At 50.3% G+C, this 25,963-nt stretch overlaps 1 protein-coding gene across 1 annotated transcript; it reads left to right on the top strand.

The window, feature by feature from the left end:
- The first annotated feature begins 1,686 nt into the window (after nucleotides 1–1,686).
- On the top strand, nucleotides 1,687–25,408 carry LOC142071806 (class I histocompatibility antigen, F10 alpha chain-like). The gene is made up of 7 exons (XM_075127356.1): nucleotides 1,687–1,717; nucleotides 13,936–14,253; nucleotides 15,882–16,157; nucleotides 18,396–18,494; nucleotides 18,912–18,944; nucleotides 22,237–22,278; nucleotides 22,846–25,408. The coding sequence occupies exons 1-7, from the start codon at nucleotides 1,687–1,689 to the stop codon at nucleotides 22,848–22,850; spliced, it is 804 nt and encodes a 267-aa protein (XP_074983457.1). The 3' UTR covers nucleotides 22,851–25,408.
- The last annotated feature ends 555 nt before the right edge of the window (nucleotides 25,409–25,963 follow it).

Genomic DNA, 25,963 nt, shown 5'->3' with positions numbered 1-25,963 from the left:
TGAATTTCACCTATGAGCATGCTAATGAGACTATTGTGGCATCCATACTTCCTTTAAGGGATGCGACAGAGGAAATAATTCACCCCCCTGATTCCTTTGGGAATGTTTGTAAACAATTCCCTAATGCTGCCTACGGAAAATACCAAATGGGTGCATGTAAGAGGAGAGCAATATTATTCTTTACATTTACAAGCTTGTGTGGAGGAAGCGAAAGTGGGTTTTACCTGTACCACTGGGGTATGGGAGGAGACCCATCTTTGTTTAGATCCCCATGAAGGTGTTAGGGAAAAGGGGTTTCCCTCCATCTAGGGTTGGGAGGGTGGCCTTCCCTGGACTTCTGTATTAGCCAAACAAACACAGAGTCAGGACTCTTAGATAAAATGAGGCACTTTAATGCTAGCAAGTACAACAGCTGAAGGGCTCACCAATTCCTACACAGAGGAATATGGCGAAGCCCAGAACAAAGAACAAGGTAGAGCTTTTATAGCTTGGTTCACCATACTTTGTGATATCTCTTCCAGTTCAAACCGGTCAACCCCTGTTGGTCTGAGTCCTGAGGTATGAACATGGAGCCCCATCTGTATAAGGAATTCTCTCCCCAAACGGGGAGTACAGGTTACACATAGTTCAAATTCTTTCTACCCATAAACATAGGGAAAGGAGAGATAAGCAGAGAAAAAAGACAGAAGCCTAGCTTTACATGATTATAGGGTTGTTTTCTGGTTCTTTTCTTTATCAAAGGGAAATGTAACTACCGGCTTCACCATCCTATGCATTTTCAAAATTCAGCGATAGTGGTTATTGATAGTCATTGTTTGTGTATAAGAACTTTATGTAAACGTGTTCATTAATGGTTTTTATCATATTGAACACGATGCAGGAGATAATAGATGTTTACGTGCAGTTTTTTCTGTGAGGGGCTGCGCTGCAGACATGAATCTGTCAGGTGTGGAAGTGAGGAGCATAATAGCATCTTACACTACATATGACCATCTTCCACCTATTCATATCGGAGCAGACCTCCAAGCACTGAAACATTTAATGCACCATAAGGAGATGGTTGACCCCCTAAAACAGCTTCAACAGCATGGAGCTCACACTTTCCTCACGGTACATCATTCTGTGGGTCAAATCAGAAAGGTGTTAAAAAGAATCGGTGATGAAACCAAATCATCCAGCTGGTGGGAAGATCGTTTTACAGCTCGATCAGGTAAAGATAAAAAGGCTTGGGAAATTCCGCTCCATCCAATTGGAGTAATACTGATCAGACAGGTGGTTATGGTCGTATCTCTAGAAATTATATCTGTGTACGTGTGTGCAAAAAGAAATTTAAAGCTAAAATTCAGCGGTGATGCCTTTTGTAATGTGTCAACCTGCATAACTTCATTATGGGTTCAATGTTCAATGGTATTAATGTAACAATAATGCCAGATGTTTGTTAAAATGTTCACACCTGTCAAGGAGGGGATATGGAAGGTGATTTTGGTACATGGTCATATTCTGTGATGAATGTTGCTGCAATTAAGAATGGAGTTTAGAAATTCAAGATGGTGCACATGATTGGAAGGGTTTGAATTCCATCTTGGTACCCTTTCTTCCTGGCATTTTCCCGCCAAAACACTGTGTCCCTGACGAAACCGGAGGGGCAGAGAACTGGCTGGGCCCAGTGGGGCAGGGCCCGTCGGCATGCGCCTCAGGAATGTACGCCACGGCGAGCGTACGAGGGAGGGTCGGGGGTGACCCAGGCGCTGTCCACCATGGAGGCAGCCAGGGCCAGCTTCTTTGCGTGGCATTGGATCAAGACTCCGGCTACTAACATCTGTCAAGGACTCGGATACTTACCTGACTCCCGTCATCCACCAAAGGCCCCAGTGGAGGCTTTGCTGTCGGCCCAGATCTGTTGATCTCCTGCTTCGGCAGTAGAGAGCCAGATCCTCCGATGCTCCAGAGATCCTGAGATGGACCATCCGTTGTCGGGGTCCTCCTTCTGCAGCTTGGAGAGAGAGAGTCATTATTTTTTGGGCATTTATTAGTTTAACCAGGGGACAGTTTAGGGGTCTGGGCTTTATGCCCCTTGCTGGAATCTATGGGGAGGTATTTATAGTGTTCCCCACAGTAAATCTTCCCCCAGCTGTATCTATCCCTTAGTAAATCTTCTTTCTGTTTAAGGTTATATTCTTTCTATCCTTTATTTCAGTGCAACATGGGTGGGAGGCACAGAGATTTCTAATGCTCCCAGTTGATAGATGCTGGTAGGAGTCGGACCTGTTGTATATGTCACCTCCTTATTATTCCTGACAGAGATTTGGGGGTAACAGTGCAGAATGAATGTTGTTCTGTGCACCAATATGGAGATGAGGGGTGACCCCTCCCCTGTACATTGCTGCTCATTCCAAAATTCATTCTGCACATGGACGGTGTGTGGTAGGCTGAGGGTTCGGAGTGTGGGAGGGGGCTCAGGTGGGGCAGAGGGTTGGGGTGTGGGCTGTTGGGTGGGGCCAGGGATGAGGGGCTCAGGGCTAGGGCTGAGGGTTGGGGTGCAAGAGTGTGAGGGGTCCGGCTGGGGTTGCGGGCTCTGGGGTGGCGTTGAGGATGAGGGATTTGGGATGCAGGTTCCTCCGTCTGATCTCCAAGATGCTCTGGAAATAAGACACCATGTCCTGTGATGAGCTCACACCCAAGAGCAGAGGGTGTGAGAACTCCAGCAACTGAGAGGGCAAGGGATTTACCGTCAGATTGTTTCAAATGCTGCATTCGTCAGGTGACATTGAACAGCAACGCTCAGCTAACATCGTGGAGAAAGGAATTCTCTGCTAAGGATTCAAGGTGCCCCTTTGGCCAACTCCACCCCTTCCCTGAACGGAGTGTGCTCAGAACAACCCCTCCTCAGCTGAACACACACAAACCCCCAGCTGGGCGCCCAGCACAAAGCAAGGGAGGGGCTTGCTTGGATTGTTTTACTTTTTACTTTACAAAAGGTTTTTTCAAAAGCATTTCCTGTTCCCCATGGGAAGGAAGTGGATGGTCGTGGGGAAGGGAACCTCAGCGTGGTGGGGCTGGGAATTTGGGGAGAGGCAGAGGGAGGGGAGTGGGTGAGGGGGTAAGGGGCAGTTGCGGGGGAGGGAGGCTAAAGGGGGTATGTGGGGCAACTAGGTGAGGGGTTTGGGGGTAAGGCTGAAGGAGGGCAGTTGGTTGTAGGGGGGAAGACTGAAAGGGCAGCTGGGGATGAGCCTGGGAGGGGGGGGAAGGTTGAGGGGGGCAATGAGGGGAAGGGGACCAGGGCAGCTGGGGGAGGCTGAAGGGGGGCTGAAGAGGTGATGGGGGAAGGGAACATTTGGAGGGAGGCTGAAGGGGTGATGAGGTATAGGGGGCTGGGGCAGAGAGACAGCTGGGGGGCTGCTCATCCCCACGGGAGGGGAGGAGGAAGAGGAACTGCCCTGGTATCAGAAGCTGTTTCTTTATTAGAACTTTCTACGTTCCTGAGCAGGGTCCTGGGATCAAAAGGTTCGACAGGGAACTAGAGAGATTCCTGGCAGCTCGGTCCATCGATGGCAATTAGCCAGGATGGGCAGGGATGGTGTCCCTAACCTCTGTTTGTCAGAAGCTGGGAACGGGGCGACAAGGGATGGATCCCGGCATGATTCCTGTCTGTTCATTCCCTCTGGGGCACCTGGCACTGGCCACTGTCGGCAGACGGACACTGGGCTAGATGGACCTTTGGTCTGACCCCGTCTGGCCGTTCTTTGCTCTTCTGTTCTTATCACCTGCTCAGTGACATCTGCAAGTTGCTGCCCTCACTCACCACCAGCATCTGCTCCCTGCAACCAAAGGCAGGGAAAATCCCCCTGAAGGGGGGAAACTGGAGGGGAGGGCTGGGCAGAGGGACAAAACTGGGAGCGGATCGGGGTTCAGACAGAGGGGCTGCCCTGCCAGATAGGCGCAGAAGAGAAAACCCCGAGATAGAGGGTGGCAGAGGGGATAACAGTTCCCACAGTTGGGGTGAGCCATCAGCAGCCGTTCCAAAAGAGGGTGTGGTGGATGGTAGAAGGACTTGTGTTCCTCACTGGATGGTCCATCTCAGCACCACCTCCCCAGGGCTGTGGTGTTAAAGGCCCCGGGGGGCCCATTGTCCAGGGACCGCAGCTCTTCTCTCGCTGACATGGTGGACTGAGCTGCCAGTGGAAACTTGATTCAGGGAAATAGTTTACACCCTCCCCCCAAGCCCCCTCATCCTAATGCAAACGGATACTTTTATAAGTGTTAACTCAGTTTCCAAGAATTCCTGGCCAGTTTCCGTCTCTATAACGTGTCTGCTTGGAGCCTCATAGGAGCTCCAAATGTGTCCTATCTGCGGTTCTGATTGCCTGAATTGGTCTCCCTGTCCTGAAACCCCCTGGATTTCTGTCGTTCCGCATCTTTTCAGGACTGATTTCTAACAATGTTATTTGGATGACACTGTCCAGTGGAGCAGGAACCCATCGGAGAGGTCGGAATTAGGAAACCCCGGTGATCCAATCCCCCGGCCCGAGCTCTTTCATTATTTAGCCGCGGGGAACCAACTTCCACAGGAGCGCGGGAGAGAGCCCCACCACACCACCGTGCTTCACACACTGACCTGAAACATGGGGACCCTGGTTCAATCCTTCCTCCCTTGCAGGCAGTGGGGGGTGATTCCTCTCATGTAAGTGCTTCAGGATTGATTCCTTGAGGACCTGCTCCATGAGGAGGCAAGTGATCAGGAACAGCCAGCATGGATTCACCAAGGGAAGGTCATGCCTGACGCATCTAATCGCCTTCTATGATGAGATTACTGGTTCTGTGGATGAAGGGAAAGCAGTGGATGTATTGTTTCTTGACTTTAGCAAAGCTTTTGACACGGTCTCCCACAGTATTCTTGTCACCAAGTTAAAGAAGTATGGGCTGGATGAATGGACTATAAGGTGGATAGAAAGCTGGCTAGATTGTCGGGCTCAACGGGCAGTGATCAATGGCTCCATGTCTAGTTGGCAGCCGGTGTCAAGTGGAGTGCCCCAAGGGTCGGTCCTGGGGCCGGTTTTGTTCAATATCTTCATAAGTGATCTGGAGGATGGTGTAGATTGCACTCTCAGCAAATTTGCGGATGATACTAAACTGGGAGGAGTGGTAGATACACTGGAGGGCAGGGATAGGATACAGAGGGACCTAGACAAATTAGAGGATTGGGCCAAAAGAAATCTGATGAGGTTCAATAAGGATAAGTGCAGGGTCCTGCACTTAGGACGGAAGAGCCCAATGCACCGCCACAGACTAGGGACCGAATGGCTAGGCAGCAGTTCTGCGGAAAAGGACCTCGGGGTGACAGTGGACGAGAAGCTGGATATGAGTCAACAGTGTGCCCTTGTTGCCAAGAAGGCCAATGGCATTTTGGGATGTATAAGTAGGGGCATCGCGAGCAGATCGAGGGACGTCATCGTTCCCCTCTATTCGACATTGGTGAGGCCTCATCTGGAGTACTGTGTCCACTTTTGGGCCCCACTCTACAAGAAGGATGTGGATAAATTGGAAAGAGTCCAGCGAAGGGCAACAAAAATGATTAGGGGTCTGGAACACATGACTTATGAGGAGAGGCTGAGGGAACTGGGATTGTTTAGTCTGCGGAAGAGAAGAATGAGGGGGGATTTGATAGCTGCTTTCAACTACCTGAGAGGTGGTTCCAGAGAGGATGGTTCTAGACTATTCTCAGTGGTGGAAGAGGACAGAATAAGGAGTAATGGTCTCAAGTTGCAGTGGGGGAGGTTTAGGTTGGATATTAGGAAAAAACTTCTTCACTAAAAGGGTGGTGAAACACTGGAATGCGTTACCTAGGGAGGTGGTAGAATCTCCTTCCTTAGAAGTTTTTAAGGTCAGGCTTGACAAAGCCCTGGCTGGGATGATTTAATTGGGGATTGGTCCTGCTTTGAGCAGGGGGTTGGACTAGATGACCTCCTGAGGTCCCTTCCAACCCTGATATTCTATGATTCTATGATTCTATGCTGGCAGCACCAGCTCATGCTCAGGCCTCCCTGAGCCACAGATCGAGCCCAAAGGCAGGCTTGCCTCAGTGGCAGGACAGAGCAGAGTGCCCAAGGGGAGTGTCTGGGACTCCCTCTTCAGGCTGTTGCCGTGCCTGGGGAGTTGGCTCTTGGTGGGTGAAAGCAAACTATCGAGCTCCCAATCCCCATGGGGTGTGCCCTGGTGTGTAACACTCTGCCCTGAGGTTGGTACTCACGCCCCGAGCTACGCGAGGCAGCTGGACACAGCCCAGGTGAGTGCTGCGAGAGACGGGTCGGGCTCGGACACCTCCCCCTCCTCAGTCTCTCCCATTCAAGGGCTTGGCTGGCTCCCTGCCCTGTGAGCTGGATTTCGGGAGTTGTATTGTAAGGTCCCTGTGTGGCCCATGCGCCGTACGGGGAGTTTAGGCACCTAACTCCGCTGTGTGGATCCGTGTTGTTCCTGTGATTTTCTAGCAGGGGAATCATTGAATGGGAGCTTCCTTGCTGGGCAATGGCTATTGATGGGCTGTTTCACACCCCACCCGGGGGTTGCTGACCTTCCTTGCTGGTACCTCTGGGGAAGCTAATTTTTGGCTGATCCCACAACTTACAGCATGTTTCAGTGAACACCGAACAATTCTTGTCATTTCATAAGCATTGAGGAGACACAGATCTAGACAGAGAGAAGAGTGACTTTTGACAGCTCCTCACCTTTCCCCTGATCCCTTGCATGGCCTGGTTTATGTGTAATATCACAATTCAAGACAAGATGAGGAATATGGGGGTTACAGGGCACCTAGAGGAGGAGGATTTGATGTTTGCATTTTGCATAATGAAAGAGAAGGGATAATCATGTATTAAATGGATTGATGTGTGGTAGGATGTGACCATATTCTGCCCGCCACCCTTTCTGAGAGCAGGAAGGAACGGCCTCATGTGCCATTGGTAAAGAGGCATCAGCCAGATTCTGATGTCTGATGCTGATTTCAGGCAGGAATAGACCAGAACAGTCCTGGTCACCTTTTGTTTTAGGATAAGGTTTTATTATGATATTTGCCTTTTCCCCTGAAAAGATCCCGTGTGCTTCTTATCAGCATAAGATGCTCCCCCAAGGTGTAGAGTGTCACAAACACATCTCATGACTCTGCCCCCAACAACTAGAATTAGGACATGAATGTGGGAGAAACAAGAAGAATTGTTTTAATGGTTTGTTTACAATAAGTGGAAAGCAGGAAAGTAAAAGGAGCTGAGAAGGACCTTTCATAACCACAGCGTAGGGCAAGGGGACCCAGAGATTTTGAGAACAGTTTTCTTAATGGCACTAAAGTCATAGAAATGGCCAGGAAGTAACCCAGGGAATTAATGAATTACCATCTCATGTGAATAAATCTCTCTGTCCCGCTTACTGTCCCATTCCTTCTTCTTTTCCTTTGTTGTTGGTCCAGGAGTAGATTTTCTTTCCCTGCTTGAGAGCATGATTGGCTGTCGGTTGCCCCATCCTCTTCTGGGAGCATGTGCAGAGAACTAAAAAAGCTTTCAAAGACTGGGCTCTTTCCCTTTTGATTTTCCTTCCACTCTCTGTCGGCCTGTGTCCTTGCTGCCTTTTTGCTGCTGCTTCCAGGTGGTTGGTTTGAGGTCCATGGGGTCTGTGGTGTCCTGGTTTGGGTGGGTTATTGGAGAAGGGGGAGGACGAGTCTATGGCAACAGCTTGCGATTTGCCTTGCCTGCCTGGCTTGCACTTTTGCCTTCGCTTTTGGTTTTTGATATTTTCCTTCCACTATCATCAGTTCATCTCTTCACCACATAACTGTCCGGAGCCTGGCTCGGAGCCAGAGGCAGGAGGAGAGAGACAAGAGTGAGATTTCAGCATCTCCAGGTAGGGACCACGGCTCCAGGAGGCCCCAACAAACAGTGTGGGGTTTTTAATTCACAGCTGTTGGTGGGTCTTGGGGAAACCCTGGTGGACCAGCGGGGGCGGGTGTCTGATGGGGTGGGTGGGGCGGCAGGGGGCGGGGAGGGGGCCCAGCTGGGAGGTGGAGGGGTCTGTGTGGTGGGAGCTGTGGGAGGGTAGGGGATGGATTGGTGCTGTGGGAGGAGGAGAGGGGGGTTGTGGACAGGGGGCGATTGGGTTGAATGGATGGGGACGGGGTCTGGGAGGGATGTGGGGGAGGGAGAGGCTATAGGGGAGTTGGATCGGGGTCTTGGGTCAATGGCATGGCTGTGGCTGTTGGGTTGGGTTGGGTTGGGAGGGGCAGCACCATGGCCGCCCCCAGGGGGACACAGCATGGCTGTGGGGGGCTGTAGGGAGGGGAGGGGTCTGTGGGGTGGGGGGGCTGCACCCTGGGTTGGGGCGAGGAGGACAGTCGGTGGGGGATTGTGGAGGGGCTCGGCCACACTGGGGCCTGGGGGCTTGTGGGGAGGCAGCCCCACGGGGCTGTGGGGAGGGGTAAAGCGGTGGCACCAGGCCATGTCTACCGCCCCCCAGCCACTGGTGCTCCAGGCAACGCGGTAAGGGGGCAGGGAGTGGGCGAGGGGTGGGATAGAGGGCACGGGAGTTCGGGGGTGGTCAGAAGCTGGGGGGTCGATAGGGCTCGGGGCCATCAGACAATGGGGAACAGGGGGTTGAATAGGGGCAGGAGCTCCCAGGGCGGTCAGAGACAAGGGGTGGTTGGATGGGGCAGGGGTCCCGGGGCAAGTCAGGAAGGAGAGGAGGGGTTGGATGGGGCGATGGGGGGCAGTTAGGGCGGGGGTCAGTTGGGGCGGAGAGTCTCGGGCCGGTCAGGGAGAAAAGGTGGTGCATGGGGCATGGGTCACGGGGGGGCGGGCAGTCAGGAAGGAGAAGAGGGGTTGGATGGGGCAACGGGGGACAATTAGGGATGGGGGGATCCGGGGGCGGTCAGGGGACAGAGAGTGGTGGGGTGGATGGGGCAAGGGTCCTGGGGGGGCCCCTCAGGGAACAGAGGGGTTGGATGGGGCTGGAGGCCCGGGGTGGCCGTCAGGGGGCGAGAAGCGGGGGTCGGATGGGGGCGGGGGCTGGGCCATGCCTTGCTGTTTGAGGAGGCACAGCCTCCCCTCACTGTCCCTCCGTACAATTTCTGAAACCCGATCCGGCATCAGGCCAAAATTTGCCTGCCCCTGGTTTAGGGCCTGATTTATGCAAAGACCCATTGGGAGTGTGTGAACATTGCCCCATTTCTGAAACTGGAAACAACCCCCTGCACAGGGCTGGGAAAACAGAGCAGAGCACTGGAGCCTGAACCCCCTCGTCAGAGACTGCGATGAAATCCTCTCAGGCATTGGCATCCAGACAGCAGGAGTATCTGGCTGTGTCGACTCTCTCCTCTGGCCCTGAGCGACCAGCACCCCAGCCAATGCCTGAGATGACGGGGCGTCCAGGATTTCCAGGTTTATGGATCTTGGGTAGCAGATAGAAGACCCCTGGTCAGGGTACCAGGGGCGGGTCTGTGCAGATTTGTTCTTGTGCTTTTCCGGGCAGTTTCTTGAGCAGATGGTGCAGTTTCTCTTGGTCACCCTGAGTGGGATCAGAGGGGAATGGGCTGGAGAATGTGGAATTGGAGAGCTGCCGAGCAGCCTCTTGTTCATATTCCAACCTATTCATGATGACGACAGCACCTCCTTTGTCAGCCTTTTTGATTCGGATGTCAGAGTTGTTCCTGAGGCCGTGGACGGTGTTGTGTTCTGCACGGCTGAGGTTATGGGCCAAGTGATGCTGCTTTTCCACCACTTCAGCCCGTGCTTGTCGGGTGAAGCACTTGAGTCCAGTCTGGTGTTTCGACCTTCAGGAGGATTCCACGCAGAATCCTTCTTTTTGTCGTGTTGGTAGGAAGGTCTCTGTGGATTAGTGTGTTCTTCAGAGGTGTGTTGGAAAAATTCCTTCAGTCGGAGACGTGGAAAGTAGGATTCCAGGTCACCGCAGAACTGTATCATGTTGGTGGGGGTGGAGGGGCAGAAGGAGAGGGCACACAAGATACCCACTTCCTGGACACTACAGTGTTAATAAGCGATGGTCACATAAATACCACCCTATCCTGGACCGCTGTACTTACCTACATGCCTCCAGCTTTCATCCAGACCACATCACACGATCCGTTCTCTACAGCCAAGCTCTAAGATACAACCGCATTTGCTCCAATCCCTCAGACAAAGAAAAACACCTACAGGATCTCTATCAAGCATTCTTCAAACTACAATCCCCACCTGCTGAAAGGAAGAATACCCAGAAGTCACTGACTCCAGGACAGGCTAACAAAGAAAGGAACAGAACGCCACCAGCCATCAACTTCAGCCCCCAACTAAAAGATCTCCAGCACAGGATCAAGGATCTACAATCTATTCTGAAGGATGATCCCTCACTCTCACAGATCTTGGGAGACAGGCCAGTCCTCGCTGACAGACAGCCCCCCAGCCTGAAGCAAATACTCACCAGCAACCACACAACAAAAACACTAACCCAGGAACCTATCCTTGCAACAAACCCATTGCCAACTCTGTCCACATATCTAGTCTAGGGACACCATCCTCGGACCTAATCACATCAGCCACACCATCAAATGTGCCCAAATACATTTGTTAGTCTCTAAGGTGCCAGAACTACTCCTCGTTTTGTTTTTGTTTTTTGCTGCTACAGACTAACACGGCTCCCACTCTGAACTAAATGATTGCATCTCTCCCCAAAATAGATCTAGAAGCACAAAGAACACCCTGGAGACCAGGCCTTTAAACGTTAGTAAACATCAGAGTTAAGGTGATGTGTACATACTTGGCGCAGTGCTGTTGTGAATGTGTGTTATGATACAGACTCACAGGTGTGGCCCTGGGGTCAATTCCCTGCCCCCCACAGCATCAATTTCCTCCAGACTCCCAAGGGAAGTGGTGCTTCCTCCATCCCTTGATGAGATGCCTTTCTCGAGTCTGCTTTGGTCCAAAACTCGCTACTGAGCCATATAGGAGGCCTGTGATGTGTAGGGGGCCAGATGAGATGATCTAAGAGTCTCTTCTGGCCTTCAAGTCTCCAAATCTCTGCAAAACCGGGTGCAGCACATTGAGCATCCTCTGATGGTTCCACGTGTGGCCTGCGTGAACCCTTGCACGACCACTGAGTGTGTGGGGGTGAGCCAGGGGGAGCAGCTCAAACACGCACAGGGGCCGGCTCGGGGCAGGACATGAGCCCTGCAGGGCAGGGGTGGGGGTGGCAGTGACATCACAAGGGCCTTTTGCAGCACTCAGCTGATTGGTGAAAGGAGGTTGGGAGGCGGTGACCTCACAGAGAGTCCACGACAACGGCCAGGGAGGACAGGCTGCAGGGCAGGGGGATCTCAGAGACCCCCGGGGCTTTGCTGCAGGGAGTCTCCTTCTTGAGGTGTCTCCTTGAGGACTGAGAGAGAATTCAGGGTCTCGTATATGAGCGCGAGGTGGAGCCTCTCTGGAGTTTTCTCCTTTCCCACTGCTCATTGAGCGAGAAGACAGACGTCCCTGTGGAGAAGGGAAGAGCCCCGGAGAGGTTTGGTACCGAGGCAGCCTGATCCGCCCGGTGCTGGCCAAATTCTCGGCATGGAAAACAGGAGGTTAAGGTGGGACAATTTTCCCCCAGCTAGGCCTTTGTCCCTTCGAGTCCTGGGGGTTTGTCTTTTTTGGTTTCCCTTTTCCTGCTTCCCTCCCTCCACTGGCGAGGAGGGGGCTGCTCTGTAGCCCTCATGGTGGGAGGCCTCCCAAAGAGATGGGACAGGAAGCGTGCTCTGAGAGTGATCCTCACCGGTGACCTGAGCCATCCCTGGGCCATCTGGGGAACCCTGAGCCCACCACCAGAGTCTCCACGCTGATTGGCTGAGCAGGGGGTCTAGTGGCAGGGAGGAGATTCAGGACTTTGTTGTTCTTGTTCAAGGCCCAGCAAATGAGCCAGAAAAATTATTTGCTTGGTGAATTTTTCTCCTTCTCGCTGCTGATTGTCTCTGAGCCGTTCCTGGTTCTCGCTGGTGTTCTCCTTCTTCTAAAAGACTTGCTGAAGAATCAGTGTGAATGGTTGTTGGTCTGTAGCTCATTCCAGGTCCGTTTATTCAGTGTGTGAAACTCCAGACTGATGGTACGTTTGAAAATCAGGACACCCGGGTCCTGTTCCCAACTCTATCCTGACAGGTTGTGTGATGGAAGACAAGGCCCTTCGCCTTTCTCAGCCTTCGCTTCTCCCTCTGTCAGTTGGGGAGAACAATCCTCTCACACCTGCCTCCCAGTGCGGGGAGGCTGGGTGTAACTCATTCGGCCAAGCATCCGAAGTTGGTGCTTTGCCGTTCCTAGATTGAGCTGGAGGCACGGGGAAGATGGGGCAGGGAAACAGAGGGACCCTGGGGATTCTGTGAGGTCATTAAACCAGAGCAGAAGTTAGTGTGGGGGACAGATCTCCTGTACCCCTTCCCTACAGGGACATGCGGGTAATGTGAATGGAGGAGGTGGGGGACCAAGTCACCCTGAGGATCCTGCAAAATTAATACAACCAGAGCAGGAGAGAGTGGGGTATAGACACCCCGAACTCTCTCTCTTCTCCAGAATGACCCTGATTGCCAGAACTGGGGGACTCCTCAGAGAGCAGAAGAGAGCTGGAGGGGATAGACCTCTGCAATATGGACTATATGGTGGATAGAAAATTGGTCCTCGAGCCGGTTTTGTTCAATATCTTCATAAATGATCTGGAGGATGGTGTGGATTGCACCCTCAGCAAGTTTGCAGATGACTCTAAACTGGGAGGAGAGGTAGATACGCTGAAGGGTAGGGATACGATACAGAGGGACCTAGACAAATTGGAGGATTGGGCCAAAAGAAGTCTGATGAGGTTCAACAAGGACAAGTGCAGAGTCCTGCACTTAGGACGGAAGAATCCCATGCATCGCTGCAGACTAGGGACCGAATGGCTAGGGAGCAGTTCTGCAGAAAAGGACCTAGGGGTTACAGTGGACGAGAAGCTGGATATGAGTCAACAGTGTGCCCTTGTTGCCAAGAAGGCCAATGGCATTTTGGGATGTATATGTAGGGGCATTGCCAGAAGATCGAGGGACGTGATCGTTCCCCTCTATTCGACATTGGTGAGGCCTCATCTGGAGTCCTCTGTCCAATTTTGGGCCCCACACTACAAGAAGGATGTGGACAAATTGGAAAGCATCCAGCGGAGGGCAACAAAAATGATTAGGGGACTGGAACACATGACTTATGAGGAGAGGCTGAGGGAACTGGGATTGTTTAGTCTGTGGAAGAGAAGAATGAGGGGGGATTTGATAGCTGCTTTCAACTACTTGAAACGGGGTTCCAGAGAGGATGGTTCTAGACTATTCTCAGTGGTGGCAGATGACAGAACAAGGAGTAATGGTCTCAAATTGCAGTGGAGGAGGTTTAGGTTGGATATTTGGAAAAACTTTTTCACTAGGAGGATGGTGAAACACTGGAATGCGTTCCCTAGGGAGTTGGTGGAATCTCCTTCCCTAGAAGTTTTTAAGGTCAGGCTTGACAAAGCCCTGGCTAGGATGATTTAGTTGGGGATTGGTCCTGCTTTGAGCAGGGGGTTGGACTAGATGACCTCCTGAGGTCCCTTCCAACCCTGATATTCTATGATTCTATTAATATCCAGAGTACTCCCTCTGGGGTTGTGCCACCCTGCACTCCCTACAGGGAACATACAAGAACAAGCAGCAGTGAGGTGATCCTTGAAGGTTGTGAGCTCTCTATAGTGGGGGGTCTTTAGTGTACAAAGACCCAACAGATGGAGTGTGGGCCCCCTGCGGGTTTGGGTTCCCTCCTGAAAGGAGCTGGGAGGGTTTAGGACCCAGCAGCATAAGTGGGAACCCCATTTCTCAGGGGAGGGAGGGCCCAGTAGCAAGGGGAGGACCCAGTGGTCTACCTGCAGTGGGGTCTTGGTGAGATTTCAGAGAGAGGCTGCTGCTGACCCTCAGCTGTGTTTCAGGGTTTCACATTATCCAGACGATATACGGCTGTGATCTCCGGGAAGACAACACCACTTGGGGGTTTTACCAGGATTCGTATGATGGACGCGACTTTCTTACCTTCGATAAGGAGACCGTGACTTGGGTAGCAGCAGACATTGGGGCTCAGATCTCCAAGAGGCGATGGGATGCTGAAGTACTTGACAACCAGCGGTGGAAACGCTACCTGGAGGAGACATGTATTCCCTGGCTAAGGAGTTCTCTAGAGTACGGGAAGGAGACTCTGCAGAGGAAAGGTAAGTTGGGGGACAAGCCCCACCCAAGAGGTCAATACAAGTTACATCTCCATTCCCCAGCCCCAGTTCCAAAATGGAGCAGGGGAGTAAGGGGCAATTCAGCGAACCTTGCACCAGGGATGGGTGGGGAAAGAACCCCTTCCCCACCAGCGCTGCTGGAAAAAAAGATAAGAAATTGAAAATTTTAAAAGCAGCTCACTGTAGAGAAGCTGATCAAATGAGCCCAAATTTGCAGCACACATTCTAGCTCTTCCCCTGGTGTGACACAGTAGTTATCAAGGCAATCTGCCAATGTGTGTGCATGTTAGAGTAATTTACTTAATTATGGAAGAGCCACCGCTTCTCTGGACACCAGCTTCATTCACCATGTAATTCTTCCTCATTCACTGTCTGCACCATCATATTTTCTTATGTTACCCCCAGCCCCTGTGTTCCACCAATGACGGTAGCTTTGTTCTTGTTGCCTTTGTCCAAACTTCTCCCACAGTCATTTATGTGCTTTCTTCCATGCCATCCCCTACATGTGGAATTGCCCTCCCCATACTAATCTGGAAGAAGGCACCCCTTGACCTTAAAGTTTTCCCCCTCAAGACCTACCTTTGCTGCAACACCCTCTTACTTATTCCTTGATTCTTTTATCAATAAGACATCTGATAATCACACTCAAATTTATCAGAGCTTTTTCAGTAAAGATTAATCAGCACAAACATAGAAGGGAAGAGGTTAAATGCTTTACCACTCCGACTCAGGAGGACAGTTGCAGCGTAGTCTGCTTCAAAATGTTAACTCGCTATTACCCACATATGTACCTTGTGTGTTACCATGTACACACATTTCCCAGATTAGTTAGCATCATTACACACCCTAATCTTTCCCTTCCCAAACAGTTTGCACTTGCTGTTCAAAGTTACTTGAAATTTGTACCCAGTTTTTTGCAACATACTAGTTACTTATTTCTCTCAGGAACCTCAGCAGAACATTATCTTGTCAATTGCCATCTTTACAAATGCCAAGAAGTAAAAGCCATACACAGCAGTCTAATGTATATTTCAGTGCCAACGGGCTGGGAAACTGATTTTTCAACATAAGAGTAAATGCATTTGAAATCCATAATATTGGGGTAAATAGATTTGGTAACAACCTACAAGAAATTAGCCAATTAATATTAGTTAATTTGAGGGGCAATTTAGCACTGTCACTTTTTGTTTAATGGGCCCTTTCCATCTTTAATTGGTCATTTTATCTAGTTCATTTTTTTGCTCCCTGGCCAGGGCAAGATTCTTCTCTCTTTCATATCCAGGGACTGAGAGGAGATGGGCACAAACCTAGCACATGATTGACACCTGTATCTGGAGTTTAGTGAAGCCTTTCAAGGTACTTGTGTCACTGTGGTTGGGAGCAGAGGCCAGGTCAGGGACCTGGATTGGGGGTTCACCGTTGCTGATGCTGTGAATTGGGCACAGGAATTCTCTAACATGGTGGCTCTCTCTCATCAGAGGGATTCCGTCTCATGGACTTTCGTCCTCTCCCACTCCTGGGGTCTCAGAATTTCATGCTGCAAAGCTCCAGCAAAGGCTGCCTGGATTAGAGCTTGAAAATAACTAACTTCAGTTTCTTCTTTTTCCCAGTGCGCCCAACAGCTAGAGTGAGCGACAGGTCATCTCATGACGGCCTCACCACCCTCTCCTGTAAGGTCAGTGGGTTCTACCCCCGGGACATCACCGTGACCTGGCTGAGAAATGGGGAGAGCAGACAGCATGAGACCTACTCTGAAGGCATCCTACCCAGTGGGGACGGGACCTACCAGACCTGGGTGACAATGGAGATTGATCCCAAGATCAAAGGCCATTATTCATGTCACGTGGAGCATGAAAGCCTATCAGAGCCACTCTCCGTCTCCTGGGGTAAGGCATTTGTGTGTGTGTCTCTTTTTTCCTTGTGGGAGAGGGGGAATCCATTAAACTCAACCCCTGAAAAATTCTCATTTGGATTTCTAGGCTGAAGCTGGAATTTCCTCAGGGTCTGTGAGGCCCTGTCCCCTTTGGCCCTGTCCCTCTGCATCAAGTTCTTGTGCTGGAGTTGGGACCCACAGTGCCTGGGGCTCATGTCTTGCTCTCCAGTTTGCTGCCTCTGGGGCTGTTCGATACATCTCAGCAATACACTGTCTCTGAAGGGAGAAGATTAGTAATCGGACATTAAGGCCTGAAGGGACCATTCTAATCATCTGATCTGAGCTCCTGCATAGCCCAGGGCAGGGGGGAATCACACCAGGGACCCCAGCATCCAGTCTGGTCATCTGTGAGCAAACTAGAGCTCATCCTTCAGAAAGAGATGCCCATTCCAGATGTAAAGTCTCCAAGGGATGGAGAATTTGCCACATCCCAGGGGAAGCTCAAATCTGCCCCTTATTTCCAGACAGAATTGGTCTTGCTTCAGCTTGCAGCCCGGTGTCAGAGAAAAACACAGTTCTCACTCTCAGGTTGGGTGCAGCAAGTCAGATACACTTTATTATCTCAAGCAATTGCACAGAGGGAGAGAGTGCCCTAGGACACAGGGTTTCCCACACCTAGGCAGGTCTCTCTACAGATAAACAATTAGAGCAAGTATTTATACCTTTATTACAGACAATAATAAGCAACAGCTGCATATTGTTTATACATATTCCTTCATGATATCTCATTTTGCTCAATTTCTCTTATAGTCTACGTTCTATTCTTATCTAATACAAGGTCACAACAGCCTCTTTCACAGTTCTTTTCCACTCGCTTCGCACTATCCCCGCTTCTACAAATCTTGCGTTATTAAAGCTAGAGTTAGCCTGACTTCTGTTCATTTCAGAGGCCTGCATCCAAATTCCCTTTATATACTTCCACATCGGTCTCAACTTCAGGCACTCATGGTCCTGCCATGAGTGCAGGGGACGGGACTAGATGACCTCTCGAGGTCCCTTCCAGTCCTATGGTTCAGCAGGTTCTCAGAAACACGGCTCTATGGGCCCTTCATTCTTGCCCATGTGGCCAGAGAGAGAGGTTTAATGTTGGGAGCAGCTTGTTTCTGTGCGCAGTGATGCTGGAAGGGAGGTATGGCCTTGGAATGGAGTGAGGAGGCAGATTAGAGCCCTGCATCACGGGGGAGAGACTCCTATGCCCCTAGCACAAGAAAGTCTAGGAATAATTTATTACAGATGGAGCTCCCTTCCAGCCATCTTTTTGCTTGGTTAATTGGGATGGGGAAAAATGCAGCATTTGGAAGTGCAAACGATTTCTGAGCGGGCAATGTGCACCGGGACTCTCGTCAGCAGACGGTTTCACATCACGATCCTGCTCCCACGTCCCTTGCCAATTTTTGTGTCATAACCCACATTTCCTTATTCTCTTCGAAATATTTTTCTTTTTGCTGTATTATCATGTGGCTCTTTCAGACAACAGGAGAAGCTGATTAATGAAACTGAAAGTGTATACAGAACGTGGGGTTTAACAGGTTTATATAAACCAAAAACAGTATTAATATTTCTATCCTCCTCTCTTCACTTCCTGCCCCCTCAAAAAACACGCATTGTGTCTGTAACTCCATTCATGGCAGGGAAATCCAGAGCTTTGAGGTCAGTTTCCAGTTTGGCACCAGATTCCCACAGTGGGACTGTTCCATTAGTCATGAAAGTCAGCATGGTCAAGGGGGATTAGGGGCTGGGAGCCAGGACTCCTGGGTTCTGTCTCTGGAAGGGGAGTTGGGGTTAGGGGGTTAGAGCAGGAGGGGCTGAGAGCCAGGATTCCTGGGGTCGATTCCTGGCTCTTGCACTGCCTCACTGTGTGATCTTCAGCAAGTCTCCCCCCTTTCCCGTGTAGGGATGATACTGACATCCATGCTCTCCCACAGTTCTGAGGATTGGTTAATGTTATAAAAGTCTTCGAGTTTAACTGCTAAATATTTATTATGACTTGAAGTGGTAGAGACTGTGTCCAGGACTTCCTATGGTGGGGTGCAATGCATGGTGGCTGCAGTGGAAGGGGTGGAGGGTTGCAGGACTCAGCCCTAACTTGGGGAGCTGACTGACGGATCCCTGCAGTGGGATGAAAGGGGGATTTTAGAGGTGGGGGGAGGGGGATTTTTCCCCATTGATCATTCTTTCCATTCCATTTCAGAACCAAATAATCTGATTCCCACTGTGGCTGGAGTTATCACTGCAGTTGTCCTGGTTGGTGCTATAATCGGAGTAGTCGTCTGGAAAAAGAAACGCCCAGGTAAAGAGCCTGGGATGGGGGGATTCTCTGGACTTACCGGGCCCTGCACACCCGCCTAAGGGCAACAGCAGTACAGGAGCCTGTGTCAGTACGGTGTAACTGCCCCATTGCGGGACTGAGCTAATGACCCCCAATGGGAGCTGCTGGAAGGCCAGACCCAGAAACTGGGTGTGGGTTACAGTTTAGATGGGGCTAGGTTTTCCAAAGAGCTCAGCACCCAGTGCGCCGAGGTCTTTGGAAACAGTCTCATTGTGTCTTTCTCTCCTGCCAATTGTGAGCGCCTGGGACCTTGAGTCCATTACTGAGCTCCAGGGGGCTGTGCTGGGCCAGGGGCCCGGTTTCTGAGCTGTGGACACAGATCGGAGTCGGTTCCTGCCTTGGGAGCTGCATTCACTGAAATTTGCCTTCTCTCTGCAGGGAAGAAGGGAGACGGCTATGCTGTAGCTCAGGGTAAGTGACAAGAGACCCATCGCCTCTTTTCAAGTGGCCATCTCTGAACAGCCATCAGTATTTGCTTGTGGATTTTAGCCTGGAAGCACTGACAGGAGATCCTCGCTCCCACTCATAGGCCTTGTCTACACTGAGGATTTTAGGGAAATCTCCAACTATTGCTCTAGTACCATAGAATCGTAGGACTGGAAGGGACCTCAAGAGGACACCTCGTCCTGTTCCCTGCACTCATGGCAGGACTAGGTATTATCTAGACCATCCCTGAGTAACCTGCTCTTAAAACCCTCCAATGAGGGAGATTCCACAACCTCTCTAGGCAATTTATTCCAGTGCTTAACCACCTCTTCCAGTCCTCTCTCCCATCTTCCATGACTTTTCAGAGCTATTGACTCAGATATCTCCTCTGTCAGTTCCTTGACTATTCTAGGATACTTTTCATCAGGCCTTGGTGACTTGAAGACCTCTAACTTGTCTAAATAATTTTTAACTTGTTCTTTCCCTATTTTAGCCTCAGATTCTACCTCAATTTCACTGGTGTTCACTATGTTAGACATCCAGTCACTATGAAACGTTTGGGTGAAAACTGAAACAAAAAAGTCATTTAGCCCTTTTCCCATTTTCACATATTCTGTTATTGTCTTTCCTTCCTCATTGACTAATGGGCCTACCTTGTCCTTGATCTTCCTCTTGCTTCTAGTGTATTTGTAGAATGTTTTCTTGTTACCCTTTATGTCTCTAGCTAGTTTGATCTCGTTTTGCACCTTGGCCTTTCCAATTTTCCCCCTACATACTTGTGTTATTTGTTTACAGTTTTCCTTTGTAGTTTGATCTAGCTTCCACTTTGTGCAGGACTCTCTTTTGATTTTTAGATCATTGAAGATCTCCTGGTTAAGCCAGTGTGGTCTCTTGCCATCCTTCATTTCTTTCCTGTGCAGTGGGATAATTTGCACTTGTGCTCTTGATAATGTCTCCTTGAGAAATTTTCAACTCTCCGGAATTGTTTTTCCCCTTAGACTTGCTTCCCATGGGATCTTACCTTAGTAAACTCAGGGAGCTGCTAAAGTCTGCCTTCTTGAAATCCATTATTTTATTGTGTTGTTTTCCCTCCTACCATTCTTTAGAATCATGAATTCTGTCATTTCATGATCACATTCACCCAAGCTTCCTTCCACTTTCAAATTCTCAACCAGTTCCTCACTATTTTTCAAAGCCAAATCTAGAACAGCCTCTCCCCTAATAGCTTTCTCCACATTCTGAAAGAAAAATAGTCTCCAATACATTCCAAGAACTTCTTGGATAATCTGTGCCCTGCTGTGTTGTTTTTCCAGCAGAGGTCTTCTTCAGTAGTGTAGAGTGGCTGTAGACACATGTTCTCTAACCTTGCTCCGAGAAAGTCCTAGATGATACAAGGGTTAAAAACACCTGAACCCCATCTCCTCAATTGCTCCACCCCTGCTCTCTCTGGTGGAACTGCATGGCTTGCGGGCATGGGTCCCAATTTTAGTAGTGTAGACAAGGCGATAGTCAGGAATGTATATGGTGGTTTTGGGCTGAATTATTATCCCCCTAGAGCTGTGCTGTGTGTGGCTGAGTGTGGCCCTGAAGGTGTCTGACCTGCTTTTAATGTTACACTTTTGACTTACCTGAAAGTTGGTTTGGTGCTTGTGAAATCTGGGCCTGATCCAAAGCCTGTTGAAGCCAATGGGAGTCTTTCCACTGACTTCAGATCAGCACCACTCTGTCGCCTCGATTACAACAAGTTCAAATCCCCTCCTCAATTGTCTCCTGTAATTAGCTTTATCAACAGGACCAAGACTAAAAATTATGGGAAATATTTACATACGTTATTGACTGCATCTGAGGCCCTCTAATGTCTGGTATGAAGAGCCAGTATAAAGTGCACAGATCTGCCGGGCCCTGCTAGGGTGTAGTCATCCAGCTCTCTCTCTATGCTCTCAGGGGTCCCCCAGCAGGTAACGGAGGGGGTTTGAGAAGTGCCAACAAAACCTCCACAGAGCACCACCCTACCTCGTACAGCTGGCCCTCAGTCGTGCCTCCTTCCCTCCTCCTCGTTACTCCAGAACAACAGAAATTCACATGCAAGAGCTTTGATAATGGGGAGTTAAGGTGGCAGGTGCTCAGCCCTGCCCTGGGCTCCCTGTGTCTTTTCAGAATGGGAGTGTTTAATTCCCAGAAGTCAAAGGTTTGCAAACCAGGATATGCAGAGATATTATGGCCAAATTCACAGCCATAAAAAACGCATCACAGACCATGAAATCTATAGAGATTTCACCGGGGAGACCAGCATTTCTCTAACTGGGGGTCCAGACCCAGAAGAGGGTTGTGGGGGGCGGAGGGGGTTTGCAAGGTTATTGGAGGGGATCACAGTATTGCCACCCTTACTTCTGTGCTGCCTTCGGAGCTGGGGAGCCAGAGAACGGTGGCTGCTGGCCAGGCACCCAGCCCTGAAGGCAGTGCCCCCCCAGCAGCACCCTAAACGTAAGGGTGGCAATGCCGTGACCCGTTGACAATAACCTTGCTGCCCCCCTCCCCCCAGCCCCTTTTTGGTCAGGACCCTACAGGTACAACACTGTGAAATTTCAGATTTAAATAGCTGAAATGATGAAAATAACAATTTTTTACATCCTGTGACTGAAATTGACCAAAACCGACCGTGAATTTGGTAAGGTCTTAATTATGTTGCTTCCCATGCAACTCAAACTCTGCCCCAGTGGGTCTGGGAATAGGAACAGGAAGTAGACCAGCATCATGCCAAACCAAACTTGTCCTTGTCTGTGTGCCCAGCACCACCCCAAATCTGCATTCCTCTTCATACCGTCCACACTGTTCGGTGCAGCGCCATTGATTAAGGCGGGAATTGCTGTTCATTGGCGGGGGGAGGGTAACATCTGTGGTCTGCGTGAGGGACCCCTCTGGGCACAGACCAAAGGAGGCGGAGTTGAGGTTGTTTGGCAGGAGTATCCTTAGCCCAGCATCTCCTGCTTTGCCCGCCGTTGAATGTTGAGTAGTCTGGGCTCCCGTTCTGACGAGGCATGAAGAGCACAGAGCAGTGCTGTCCCCCTACAATGGTGACGTTTTTCGCACGTGAATAATGGAAATCCTGGGCAGCTGCCCTGTAGACTGATCTGTGCACCACCCAGCTCACTGCTTGGGAAGAGTCAGGTGATGACTGTTCCCTTTGGATAGGAGTCCCCGTATCTACTAACTACGCTGAAACCCTGCCTTGTGAGAGACGCTAATATACTCTCTCTTCTCCTCCTCCTCTGCACAGCAAACGACCAAGGATCTAGTGGTTCTGACCTATCTGCCAAGGGTAAGTGAGGGGGGCTCTAGCCTAGGGGTTCACTGCTCTCACTGAGGCCTCTGGAGAGAGAGACCCAGTCCAAGTCATTGGACCCTGAGTGTCCCTGGCCCGTCCCCTCTAGCAAACCAGCCCCAAGGAGCAGAACAGGGGAGTTTGGGATCTCTTATTTCCCTTTTATTCACACTGGGGGTGCAGGAACAGGTTTGCAGCCAAATCCCCCTTGTTTTCGCTGCGATGACTTTAGGTGTGAAAGACGCTAGTGAGAGGGATTTCTCTGTGGCTGCTGGTACAGCGTGGGCTGAGCTCAGCTTTTGCAAGGATAACTCCAGCTGCTTCAGAGAACAGTCTCCAGTGAACTGCAGGGAGGAAGCAGCAGGGACAGAGCCCAGCCCTTGGGGCTCCAGGAACCCGGGTCTCTGACCCTGGAGCTACAAGCTTTGTCAGCGGGGCTAGAGATTTTGTCCACTGAACCCTGCAGCCACTAGGGCGACCGCCCCGACCACAGCCTGCACTGTCATTGCAAAACATGATGGCAGGTTCCCTTTGACAGATGTTGCCTGTGTTTAACTTCTGCAGCTTAACTGAGCCTGGTGGAGTCCGTGCCACGGCCTGAGGGGACCCCCGAGAGAAAGACGGATGAGCTCTGCTCTGTCTCCCTACAAGAACCAGTCAACCCCTCCCTAGCTTTTCTCTGGCAATTGGAGGGTCCCGTGTGGGATTTCTGGCCTCGTCTCTCTGCTCACTGAACCATGTTTTGCTTTTCAGGTGTCATAGTTTTCTGTAATAATGTTTTATTTGCACAAAATAATTTCCAACATTTTAATGGATAAAAACTCTGTTAGTCAGAGTTCAGTGTTTGCCCCATTCAGTGTGGGCACGCCGTCCTCTGGCTGCGCGGTGCGGTGAGCTAGGTCTGTCAGCAGTAACTGCTTGTGCATCTGTGGTGGGGACGGCTTTTTTTTCTGTCGAATTTCATGATTATAACACGGTAAATGGCCGGGTCTACTCGCAGCTGGTCGCACTGTTGCCATCATCAGCTGAGGACGTCTGTTGGACAGGAATAAGTGTCTGCATTTAGTTTGTAAGTGCCTCTAATGTCCTTTTCACCATTCATAGAGCCATAGAAATGCTGGGCTAGAAGGGCCCTCAATAGATCATCAAGTCCAGCCCCGATCTCAGGCAGCACCAAGTTAACCTAGACCATCCCTGACAGGTGTTTGTCCAACCTGTCCTTAAAAACCTCCAACGACGGGGATTCCACATCCTCTCTAGGCAACCTGTGTGACGAAGTGGGGTATTTTCCTAACGTTGCGTATGTATACTGTGTGCCTCAGTTTCCCCCGTGTGCTGCATGTCTAACCCAGGTGGGAGGTGGGGTGTCTGCTGTTGTAGAGGACCAAGTGTGACCCAGTCTAGCAGCCTGGACCCCAGACCATGGCCTGGGCACTTTGTAACTTAGCGACTGATGACCTGAAGGCCCATCCCAACTTGGAGCCAGCCAGTTATGGGCAGCGGAGAGAACAAAGAGCTGAAGAGAGAGTCACCTGGAGACCTGTTTGCCCGGGAAAGAAGACAGATGGAAGTGGGGCCTTGGAGGTGATATGGGGTGGGCCGCAGAAAGGAGGATTCACTTCTGGTCTGGGAACAAAGAGCGGCCTGAGCCCACCTGGATGGGGACAGACCCTGATGAACGCCCCTGAGAAGGTCTTGTAATCTGCTCCAGACGTACAATAAACCCTTCTGTGCTGCGCTGGCTGAGAATCGCTGCAGGCTCAAGAGAGGCAGGCATGCTGGAGGCTCAGACGGGCGGTACTGGGAGGCGGAGGAGAAGCCTACAGCTTAAACCCTGAGCAAAGAGTGTGACCTCATGTAGGCTCAATACTCTGAAAGGCCGGTTCCCATACGGAGCCAAGAGGGCACTGGCCTGTGAGTCTGTGACAACCTGTCCCACACTGAACTGTCCTTAGAGCTAGAGAGTTTTCCTAATGTCTAACCTAAATCCCCCGTCTCCTACTGTCAGTGCACCTGGAGAACACTCGATCACCGTCCTCTTCAGAGCAGCCCTTAATGCCGGGGTAGATCATTATTTTTTGTCAAGGTCCAAATTTCTTGGTCAAGATATAGCCATGGTCCAGACTCAAGAGAAATATTTCTCACACCACAACTGCCCCTGTTCAACGAACACCTGCAGTGCTGTGAAATGTGCCCAGGGCCTATATTGTTTCTATTCTTAGTGCATTAAATGAAAAATAAAATCAAGCCATGGTATAGCCTAAAAATAACCTCCAAGAAAGATAACAAGGAGTCTGGTGGCACCTTAAAGACTAACCGATTTGTTTGGGCATAAGCTTTCATGGGCCCATGAAAGCTTATGGCCAAATAAATCGGTTAGTCTTCTTGGAGACCCCAGGGCATGGCCACTAGTTAAGTCGAGGGGATGGAAGGCCATAAGGGTCGAGGAAGTCTCCCTGCTGAAGGCCGAAGGGCTTCTTCTCAACCCCCCTTAATAGAATTCAGGCCTGGCTGGTTTGAGTAAGCTCTTTTGCTCTTAAAACAATGTTGCAGCCGCAGATAATGCCTCAGAGTGTAAGGTTTGCTGACGCCAAGTTAAAGATAATAGGAGAGAGAACTACAAGGCCAGGCAGGACGTGCTGGTTGTTTAAGTTGCTAGGAATGCTTGTTAGCGGTTGCAGGAAGTAAACATTGTTGTAACCCAGATAAGGAAGGCAGAGTATTTGTGTAAAGTTTTAATTGGCTGATGTGTAGTGCAGTAGCATTAAGGAATATAAAAGTGTGTGTAATGACCTGCTCTGGGTGCAGGATTTGAGATTCTATTCTCCCTACACTTTGTTTGCAGCTGCAAATAAACTTTTCTGCTTCTCCACCCCGCTGTGATTATTGAGTGACGCACACCGGGTAACGAACCCCTGCTGTTGTTTGGCCTCTGGGCACTGGGTGCTGGCAACAGTCTTTAAGGTGCCATCGGACTCCTCATTGTTTTTGGGGATACAGGCTAACACGGCTCCCCCCGATACTTGTCTCCAAGAAAGATGTAATTTATCTGAACCGTTGAGAAAGTGTTTAGAAAAATGTCAAATAGATGCAACTATTAGCATTAAAAATACTTTCAGGCAACAGGTTTAAGTTTTGTGTGAGTTTTGTCAAATACGGTTATTGTAGGTGTATCTGCATAGAGAGAGAGAAACAGATTCAAAACTTTTTCAGCCGTTTGTGGTTTATTTACCATCAGTATCAGAGTTTGAAAGAAACACTTAGTACACCTGAACTCTTCATCATTTATGATTCAAGCCTTTCCACTAACAAACTCCCACCCACCACCACTCCCAGATCCTTCTCAGCACCGCTGCTGCCGAGCCAGTTTGCCTCATTCTGTATTTGTGCATCTGGTTTTCCTTCCCTACGTGGCGCACCTCACATTGGTCTTTGTTGAATTTCATTTTGTCGTCTGTTGCCCAGTTCTCCAGTTTATCCAAGTCCCTCTGAATTTTAGCTCTATCCTCCAAAGTGCTGGCAACCTCCTTCCCCCCACCCCGCAGCTTTGTGTCATCTTCAGCATTGATCAGTCTGCTCTCTGTACCTACATCCAGGTCATTAATAACGATGTTAAACGCTGGAGCCAGAACAGATCCCTGGGGAACCCCACTTAAGACCACCTCTTTTGCCCTCACAGTTT

This window comes from Caretta caretta, chromosome 4, assembly GCF_965140235.1.
Source record: "Caretta caretta isolate rCarCar2 chromosome 4, rCarCar1.hap1, whole genome shotgun sequence".
Classification (NCBI taxonomy): domain Eukaryota; kingdom Metazoa; phylum Chordata; order Testudines; family Cheloniidae; genus Caretta; species Caretta caretta.
This window is presented reverse-complemented; position numbering and strand designations above follow the sequence as displayed.

What these genes read in the sequence shown, in the direction of transcription:
- LOC142071806 (XM_075127356.1), top strand. Translation starts at nt 1,687, where the DNA reads ATGCGCCTCAGGAATGTACGCCACGGCGAGC. An exon ending in CTGGAAAAAGAAACGCCCAG is followed by an intron (nt 18,495 to 18,911) that starts GTAAAGAGCCTG and finishes TTCTCTCTGCAG; the next exon opens with GGAAGAAGGGAGACGGCTAT. An exon ending in CGGCTATGCTGTAGCTCAGG is followed by an intron (nt 18,945 to 22,236) that starts GTAAGTGACAAG and finishes TCCTCTGCACAG; the next exon opens with CAAACGACCAAGGATCTAGT.